Source organism: Sorex fumeus, unplaced genomic scaffold (genome assembly GCF_029834395.1).
Source record: "Sorex fumeus unplaced genomic scaffold, SorFum_2.1 ptg000083l, whole genome shotgun sequence".
In the NCBI taxonomy this organism is placed as follows: Eukaryota; Metazoa; Chordata; class Mammalia; order Eulipotyphla; family Soricidae; genus Sorex; species Sorex fumeus.
In genome coordinates, this window is record NW_026606140.1 from 13,688,542 (window position 1) to 13,698,480 (window position 9,939).

The 9,939-nt window shown below is 49.1% G+C and overlaps 1 protein-coding gene across 2 annotated transcripts in view; it reads left to right on the forward strand.

Moving 5' to 3' along the window:
- Positions 1-8,550, forward strand: part of MED13L (mediator complex subunit 13L) — a 288,194-nt gene extending 279,644 nt beyond the window's left edge. For both annotated transcript variants that reach the window (XM_056131013.1, XM_056131014.1), the window contains exons 27-31: positions 1,756-1,932; positions 2,888-3,039; positions 5,315-5,476; positions 7,311-7,423; positions 8,241-8,550. In XM_056131013.1, coding sequence (XP_055986988.1) covers positions 1,756-1,932; positions 2,888-3,039; positions 5,315-5,476; positions 7,311-7,423; positions 8,241-8,373 — 737 coding nt within the window. In that variant the 3' untranslated portion in view covers positions 8,374-8,550. The remainder of the gene's footprint in view (positions 1-1,755; positions 1,933-2,887; positions 3,040-5,314; positions 5,477-7,310; positions 7,424-8,240) is intronic.
- The last annotated feature ends 1,389 nt before the right edge of the window (positions 8,551-9,939 follow it).

Consider the following 9,939-nt stretch of genomic DNA (forward strand, 5'->3'; position numbering starts at 1 on the left):
AGGATACTTGCAGTAGCTTGCTGGGTTTTCCTCGAGCGAGAACTAGACAATAAGAAGTTGGCCGTGCGCTTCCAGGAGCTTGGTTGCATAGTCTCTAGGTCTTGGCTGTTGATGGGATTACACAGCGCCGGGGGCAGTTGGTGGGTATAGCACCTAGCTACTGGAAGGGGATCTGGGTGGAGGGGCCCAGTCCCGATCCAAGCAGCCTTGGAGATCTCAGCCCCTGGTCCCGCACACCTGGGTTCCTCTGCCGGTTCCTTCATGCGTGAGGCTCGTCTGAGCGTGTGGAGAGTGGTCTTAAGCATGGCTGTGGCTAGTTCTGGGGGTCTTCAGCTGCCAGGGCTGTGCTTGGGGCAGGGAGGGAAACTCAACCTGCCCCCCTCCAGAGGGCCCTAGTGAGGACAGCCAGGCACGGGGCAGGAGACTGCGATTTTATAGTCTCTGGCTCTTGGCCATTGATGGGATTACATGGCGGGGCACAGTTGGTGGGTGTAATGCCTAGCTACTGGAAGATGGGGGATCTGGGTAGAGAAGGCATGAAGGTAGAAAGGATATCTTTATTATTTAAGGCTCAAAACTGGAAGCTATTTGATTTCCTCCAAGGGGCTTAGTGTGTGGTTTTACACACACACACACACATATTCATGGAGATATATATATATATATACACACACATATATATATAAAATACATATATACATATATATATGTTCATGGTGTATAGCTTGGGAGAGAGATTTAAATTCTAGTATGATAGTGATGGCTAGTTATTGGCTGAACCCAACTTGGGTTTAGTATATGAAGATTACCCTCTCAAGAGTAACTAGAGTGGACCCAGCAAGAACAGGCTTGAATAGCCTTTTGAAGACATAGCTGACAGAATCTCCAAGGTCCTGTATGGTCAAGGATGTATGGTGAGGCTCAAGGGAATAAAACATTTAACACAGCACCTGGCCCACAGCAAATGCTGAGCAGATGTAAGTGATAGTATGTGGAGTGCCAGAAGAGAAGATAACAGAGACAGAGCACACTCATGTGTATTCAGGTCCTGCAAGTTTAAGGCAAGTGCTGTATTGCTACCATATGCCACAGAATTTCTAAAAATATGCCAACTAAGCTATTTCATAATTTTTCTGGCTAAGTTGTAAACTTTCCAAACACGTTACTGTCCTGGTATTTCTTTGATCAGGGGAGACCCTGCTCACTCATTGCTTGTAAAACCCAGTGGGAGCTGTGCCCTGGTCTGACTTGCTTGTGGATCTTAGATACATTGTTGTTTGCACCACCTGGGCAAATTAGAGCACTTCCTTGTGCTTTTGTCTTCATCACCAAATGGGCATAATAGCTCCTTGAGGCGGCTGAGTAATGACATAAGGTGACATAAATGAAGAATCTAGCATGCAGTAAGCTTCCAGTGAGTGTTAGTAATAGTAACTATTTGTCGAATGGCACCATTTCTATCATGTAGGAGACTGGAACTTTATAAAGCTTTGACAGTCAAAAGGAGGGAATTGAACTTTAGAAATAGATAAGTGATTAAAAAAAATACTTGACAGACTGAGTATCATTGTATCATCATGTTCCCTGTGTGACACAAGCCTTGGGCTCTGATAGCTGTATGCGCTGAGTCCATTTCTTTGAAGAGCATTTTAACAGTGGGGCTGAACTCTAAGTGTGTAACCAGCGTGGCAGTTGTGTCTAACTCTTATCATTCCAGCTCAGGTCCTCTTAAAACTTACTATTTTCTCCCTTAAGATGCTGTCACCATGGGCTCTGTTTTTGGCCGAAGTACTGCTCTGAACATGCAGTCGTCACAGCTAAACACCCCTCAGGATGCGTCTTGTACACACATCTTGGTGTTCCCAACTTCATCAACTATCCAGGTGGCTCCAGCCAACTATCCCAATGAAGATGGGTTTAGCCCCAACAATGGTGAGTAAGAGGCCCTAAAAGCCAGCGTCCAGCTTTGTTACTGAGACACAGACACAGAGGATGTGGTTCCCCCGTTGACATAAGTAATAAAACAAGTGAAGATGAAATGGAAATTTGAGGCTCATTTTGGTTTTGAAGATGAACTTTATTTCATTCATTTTTCATTAAAGGCAAAAAAAAAAAATTAGCTTCTTATTGGTAGGCCCTCCACCTAGGCGTCACTCTTTGAATCAGTAATTCCTTTCTGAGCATCCCTGGTGGTGCTCAGAGGACCGAGCAGTGCTGGAGGTCCCAGGGGTCTGCTGCAAAGCCTTGATTCAACCTTTTGGGCCATCCCTTTGGGCCCTCCATCAGCGTTTCTTGCTCTGTGTTTGTTTTTAAATTGTTTCTCACAAACTCAGATGCTAAAATGTTTGCAGAAATAGAAACAGCCCGTAGAGTTCTCGTATGACACTCTTTCATTTACTCTCATTCACGTCTTCCAGATTCCGCCATGTGGCACAGCATGGAGAGCAGCGCCATGCAGAATAACAGGGTCCCGGTTCCCTCCCCACCAGCGCTCGCAGGAAACTCACTACAGACATTATTATTAACTCAAAATTCTGACCTTTCGACAGCTGTCAGTGCTCAGCGAGCTTAAACCGATCCCACTTTCCAGGCGTCCCACCCACTCTCTTGCTCACTGACTCCAGTTCTAGGAGTACCTCGTAAAGGAGAGTGTCACAGTGGTCTCACCTCTTCCAGATCACTGGCAAAAGTACACAGTTCATCAGCATGAATTCAGCCATTTGAGTAATTGGCATCCAGAACACACAGGTTAACTTAAAGGTGTTAACAATGCAATCATCGGCCAGTAAACTATTATATTGATTAAGAGGAAATAAAAAATCATGATTAAAAAGCGGAGACAGGTATTTTTTTAACATTGTGCTTTCTCCGCCCACCCCCCTTCTAGATGACATGTTTGACCTTCCATTCCCGGACGATATGGACAATGATATCGGCATCTTGATGACGGGGAACCTCCACTCCTCTCCCAACTCGTCCCCTGTGCCCTCCCCGGGCTCCCCCGGTATCGGCGTGGGCTCTCACTTCCAGCACAGCCGGGTAAGGGCCTCGTGCCGCCTTTCCATGTCCCAGCTGGCCGTGTCCCGGCCCGTCTCCACCTGCACGAGAGCAGGACCGTCCCCTCTCTCCATACCTTCCCAGGGGCCTCCTCCCAGTGAGAGAGAAGTAAATGTGGGAAAGTGATTCTGTTTCATTTTCATATAAAAACAGGAATTTGGAAGAAACAGGTCATTATTCCTGATGAGTTTGCTTGTCAGAGGAATGGCCTGTTACAGCTGCACGGGTTTTGTACAATGGCTGTTTTTCTTAGGGGGAAAAGAGAGGTTTTGGTTGTTACTGCTTCCCAGTTATTTATTTATTTATTTATGCCAAATGTGCGGCTTTTCAGATGCTCGTTCCTCCATCCTACTCAGTTAGCATGCGCAGAAAGTATTCTTACTGAAGAGCCATTGTCGGTGACCAGTTACCCTGAGAAGCCCCAACTTTGCTTGTGTCGTGTCCCAGTCTTCTCTGAGCAGCCTACAGGGATGGCAGGCCCCATGCAGGCTGATCCGGGAGAAATGCCTTGGTTAATGCCAGAGTATTAAGGGCAAAGACCGGAGCTTACAACTAGTTTCATCTTTAAATATCCCCAGAGGTGGTTTAACTGAGCATTGAGGAGTTAAAGGGTTTGGCCATCACTTTTGCTTGTGCAAAATTGTTTTAAAGCTAGGTGATTCATGCTTACAATTGTATTGAGGTTTCTGGGGGTTTGGGGGGGGGAGGTGGGTGGTGGATGTTGAAGGGAACTCCCAAGCGGCGCTCGGGGAGCCTGGGGCCACCCCCAGTGGTGTTTGAGCAGGCCAGTCAGCGCAGTACAAGGGCCCAAGGATGTGGCACTGGGCATCGCCAGGGCCCCTGGCAGTGTGCAGAGGCTCAGGAGCTGTCCCCAGCTGTCGGGGGCCTGCAGCACTCGGAAAGCCCAGTGATGCCGAGGGACCCAGGGCATCCTAGCCTGGCACTCGCTCCTGGGCCCTGTTGTGTGTTGGGAGTTGTGAAGTGGAGAGGCTAAGACACGGACAGGAGCTCTCTTAATGTCCTCAGATCAGGTGGCCCTTTCCCCCTCCAGGGTGTGCTCAGAGGTCTAGGTCTTCGTCAAGTGGACATCTGTGAAAGAGAAGGAAGATGCGAAACTGTAGTCACAGAACAGATGGGTCAGGAGACAGCTGTCACACCGCTGGCCCACCCCCGGGCCCCTGCCGGAATGGGGGTTTCAGATGTCTTTATTCCTTTGACATTCGCTTGCCGGCAATGACAATTTATTGGCTCATTGGAGATTGTTGTGATCCAAAAACACACGTTTTACATGAGATAGTTTTACTCTAGGATTAATGTGAGTTCTCTGAGCAGGCGGCACAACCACTGTGACTGTGATTCGAGTCACACCTTACTAGCTCTGTCTGTGGCTCGGGGCAAGCCTGTTCTGCCTTCTCAGCCTTGGTGACCTTATCTGCGAAATGGGAATAATAGCAGCTACCTCCCAGGGCCAGTTGTTGTAATCCAGTTTATTTATTAACAAAGAATTAGGACTTGAAGGGCAGCATTTTAATAGGAAACAGAGCTGGCCCAAGCCATCTGTTGGAGCTGCACGCCCCAACGTCTGCAGTTGCCTGGCCGGTTCCAGGCAGCTTGGTTCCGAAGCTTGTCGGGGGCCGTTTCCATGCTCAGCACTTTTGCCCTGGCCTCTGAGACTCTGGGCATTCCCTCTCCAAGCCATTAAACACTCTTTGATACCCAATTAAGGCGTTGCAGCAGAAGAAGGAGTCTCATTTGTAACCAGCTGAGAATCAGTAATAACTTGAGGCAGTAGCTGGGGATCCCAGAAACCATTAGGAAACGAGTGGATTCGTTCCTGTTGCGCACCGCGGGACATGTTCAGGTCCGGAAACTGGCAGGAAGACCCCAAGATGAGGGATGTGTCGCAGACAGGCCCCTGCAGGGAGGGCGCGAGGTGGCCCCTGGCCTCATGGGGGTGCAGTCAGATCCCGCACTCTCGGCCCTCGACTCACTCCCTGGCAACGCTGTGGAAGGAATCATACGTTCGCCGAAAAGAGATCTGAGCAGATCCAGTCTTCGCACTTGGCTGGTGGCAGCGTTGCTGGTACCTTTCACCCGCGCTGTGCTTTCCTCAGATCCCTGTGTCTTAGCAGCGGAGCTCGGGGTCTCCCGCCGGCTCCATGTGAGCTGCTCCCAGAGAAGGCCCCCGGGTCAGCGCGCCGTGCAGGCTGGGCTCTGGGGGTCCCTGCTGACGGGGCTGTGGGGCTTTGTCTTGCAGAGCCAGGGGGAGCGTCTTCTCTCTCGGGAAGCCCCTGAGGAGCTGAAGCAGCAGCCTTTGGCCCTTGGGTATTTCGTGTCCACTGCCAAAGCTGAGAATCTCCCCCAGTGGTTCTGGTCATCCTGTCCTCAGGCTCAAAACCAGTGTCCCCTCTTCCTGAAGGTGAGTTTGGGGTTGTCTTAAAATTTGCTCTGGTCGGGTTGTATGTTCGGGAGTCCGCTCCTCCTCCACAGACTGAGGTGGCAGGTGCAGTGCCATGGCGCCATCTGCAGGAGTCGAAAGTCTGAGCAATTGGAGCGATCTCTCTCTCTCTCTCTCTCTCTCTCTCTCTCTCTCTCTATCTCCCTCCCTTCAACCTTCCTCCTTTCCCCCTTCTTTTCTCTCCCCTTCCTCCCTCTCTCCCTCCCTCCCCTCTCTCCCCCCTTCTTCATTCCCCTCTCAGGCCACACCCACTGGTGCCCATAAGTTACCCCTGGCCCTGCACTCCTGGTGGTAAAGTTGTTAGCTGTGTGCGAGGCAAGAGTCCTCCTACCTGCTATACAATCACTCTGGCCCCTGAAGCAGAAAAATAAATTGGGGCTGTGTGCTTGGGGTCACCCCTGCCGATGCTCAGGGTTTACACCTAGCTCTGCACTCAGGAATTATTCCTGGCGATGTTTGGGAGAACTGTAGGGAATGTTGGGGTTCGAACCCGGGTTGGCTGGGGCAAGGCAAATGTCCTGCCCACTGTACTATTGCTCTGGCCCCCACAATTTTCATATTTTAATGACTTTAGCATTATGAAATCAGAGGAAGTATTTGTTGTTTATTTTGAAATTGGCTGTCATGGTGGACCTGACAGTGACAGGTCCTCTCCACGGCCCAGAGCAGGACAGCTTTCTAAGGGCTGGCACTCAGGAGTGCTGGGGCTCAGCGGCCACTCATGGTACTTGGCCTCACAGAGCTGCTCTAAAGGTTGCGTAACTTGGTCTGGGGTCAGGTAGTGCCAGAGATTGAACTTTTAGCGTGCAGGATGTGTATCCTGGCCCTTGGAGCCCTCCCTGGGTCCTTGAAAAGTCTAGTCTGCCATTAACTCCGTCTACTGAAAAGGCTTAGAGAAATGACACTCAGTAGCCGTGAGCACCTCTATTGCCATGATTGAGGTTCTAAGATATGGATATTCCAGAGAACCAATAACGATGGAAGTTGAAGAAATGACAGGCTGCAGGTCTGAAATAAAGAAGTATTCGAGATGGCCGGGACGTTGTGTCAGACCAGAAAAAAGCAAGAATGTTGCCTAAGGTTACAGGGTCCTGTCAAAGGACTTGGAATCCAGTGGGTGGTGTTCCCATTTGCCAAGGATGAGATCGTTTTGGGTCATAAAATTTTTTGTTTTAAATCCTCCATGCATTTCTAAATTGTACAGTATCAATGTCTTTCAGTAGACTCGTGGGTTTCTAATGCTGGCAGACACTTAGCAGCCACCTATGAACGTGCTAGAGTAGCAGCTCATTGATCAGAAAATGGAAAAATAAGCATTGGCGTTGCTGACGTTCCTAGTTATTCTTAGTTTTAACACAGCAGGTCCCGCTGCAGCAGCTGGTAGAAAGCGATGGGCGCTGGATGGATGGGGCGGGCAGGATCGCAGTACTTCCACAGGGCGGCTGAAGGGTATAGCACCAACTGTGAGGTCACTTTGTCCCTCACTCCCCCCACCTGCCCCCTCTGTCCCAAAGAAGCTGAACCTGATTGAGTCTTTGGAACGAACTGTGGCGTTCTGGTCAGGAAGAACACCGCCTCAAAGCCCAGTCAGCTGCCTCCTGGGGATGGTGTCCAGATCATGGGAGGCCTCGTGTAATCATTGCAGTGCATTTGTGTTTGCAACGCTAACTTCAGCTTTATGGTTTGGAGTTTGGGGTGATTACCCAGCAACTTAAAGTACATAAACTCGGAGACCCCAACTTCTAAGCCCTGTCGGAGGCAGGCCAGAAGGTCACTGTCTCTGCTCTCTCGCCAGGCTTCACTGCATCACCATATTTCTGTAGCACAGACGGATGAACTTCTCCCTGCCAGGAATTCTCAGCGGGTTCCACATCCTCTTGATTCCAAGACCACATCTGATGTTTTAAGGTGAGCTAGCCCCAGGTGATGTGGCCATCCAGCAGGCAATGATTTTGTTTTATTCTTGTGTTTCCAAGGGGTTGTGGTCATGGAAGAGCTGCCACTGTCACTTGTGCGGAGGAGCACTGTGTAATGAGCCCGAGAGGGTAGTGGTGGCCCTGTGTGTGCGGGGGCTGGTGGTGCCCCTGTGTTCCTCGCCCACACAGTCATCCTTGCTCATTTCATGCTGACAGAAATGGGTGAGAGAGGGGGCTGGGAGAGGGGAGCCCTGGAGCTCTAATCACAGGCTTTATAAGATTTTCCCTTCGAGACTCAGGTTGTGTAAAGCAAGCCAGCAGAACCTGAATTGCGTGGATAGAACCCCCTCTCAGAGCACGCGCTTCCACAGGACACAGGCACCTTTCATACCAGCCTTTTCTTAGACTTCTAATCTTACGAGATGTGAAAATTACACTTAAGAATCTGATCTGTGGAACTTTGACCTCGAAGCCTTCTCAAGCAAGGTCCCATTAGAAATAGTTTGAGCCACATTTGCAGTTAAGATTTTTCTAGTAGCCACATTGAAATAGTAAGAAGAAATCAGTCAAACTAATTTCCGCAGTAAATTTTGCCTTGTTATGTCAGAAACGATTTTTATTTCAGTAGTAATCAATTCAAAAAATAATCCTGTGTTATGTTACATACTTTCGAACGTACTGGTTTGGAAAGCCAGTGCCTGCTTCGTCTCACGTCTGCACTCCACGGGGTTGACTCAGCATGTGGGTCTGCCAAGGGGTGCGGGGGACGCCGAGCCCGCCCGGCCCTCACGTGTGTGTTCTCCCGGCAGGTTCGTTTTGGAGCAGTACAATGCGCTCTCGTGGCTCACGTGCAATCCGGCCACCCAGGACCGCACCTCCTGCCTTCCCGCCCACTTTGTGGTGCTGACTCAGTTGTACAATGCCATCATGAATATACGTTAATGGAGAAGCACTTGTTCTCTCGGGCTCAGCTCCTTCTCCCCGCGACCTCAGTCCAAGGAACTGCGACACTCTGCGAGTCTCCCGCCGCCTCTTCTCGAGACCACTCTCCACAGTCCTGCCCTGTGATCCCGTCTCAGCAGGCACATGTCATTTCTGCAGTGTTCATTCACAGAGTGACTCATTGACACTTCTCCCACGGACCCGGACACTTCCATCCGCAGTGACTCTCCGCCAGTGTTATGCCGTGTGCCGCCCCAGACCACTGGGCCACAGGAAGGTTTTTGGTTTGTTTTTTTTTGTTTTTCTTTTTCTTTTCTTTTCTTTTTTCTTTTTTTTTTTTTGAAGAGGGAAACGGACGAGACAGTTTCCTTTTGCACAAGAGCCTGTTTTCAGTCTCTGTTTAGAGTCAGGATGCATCAGCCCTCCGGATGAAATCCTCTGATTATTGGTGTATGGCCTGTGGGTTACCTGAACTCCATAACCTGGGACTTTTTCCAAAAATCAGAACCAGCTCAAGTACATGCTTTCACGATGGGGTTTCTGCCACGCGAGAGCTCCCAGCCCGCTGGGCACAAGCGCTTCGAGACGTCATACCTGTGTGTAGATGAGAAGGTCTGGAGACATCTTCATTTTGTTTATTTATTTTCACTTGTTTCGTCCTATGATTTTTGTGACTTTCTTTTCATTTTTTTTTTAAATTCGCAAGGACCAGGTACAGTAGCTGAAACCCAGCTTGGATCCACCTTAGGACTCCGACTACAATACCTCTGTCCTCCAAGCTGGAGCAGGAGTGAAGGCAAAGCGGGGAGGTCCTGCCTCACGAGTGATCTGCTCACAGCACGGCCTCGGCCAGCTCCCAGTAAACGGGGCAAACGCTCTGCCATGTTCCTTATTCAAAGCGGCCAGTGTGCCCTAAAGGATCCCATTTTCTATACGGAAGGCAGTCACACTCGCCCCGTGCCGTGGAGGCAAGTCCCTTCGTCAGTTTTATATCGTCACAATGGAAATATATTTTCTAATGAATTCTTGTCGGAAGCCAGGTCTCTCCTCTCATGATCTCAAAAGGGACTCATGTACATATCACAGTCAAAAGTGTTTGCTCATAAAATCAGCTACGAATATCGTGAATTTTTTTTCTGGACCATAGGAATATTATTTCAAATAAATATTACAATTTAACCATTAAATTAGTACTTGAAGTTGAGCCTTCGTGCGGGACTTTTTAAAATTTAAAAAAAAAAATGCCTTTTTAAAGCATTAATGGCTAACAAGTATTTTATGACTCCTCATTCCAGGCCCGAGAGGGTGGTGTCTAAGACTCCGTTGCTAGCCCCTCTGTGCTGTGCACTCCGTCTCTGGGTGGCGCGCCCCAGGCTTGCTTCCGGCAGGCAGGTGAACCCCAGTCATCTGTGGAGAGAATCATGCAAATTTTAAAAGTTCTTCCAAGAGACTTCCAGATCCTGGTTGTTAACAAAAAAGAAAAAAGAAAAAAAAAAGGAAAAATGTAATAATTGATATGATTTTGTAAAAGTATTTTTCTTGAAATAATCTAACGTTTAAAACATT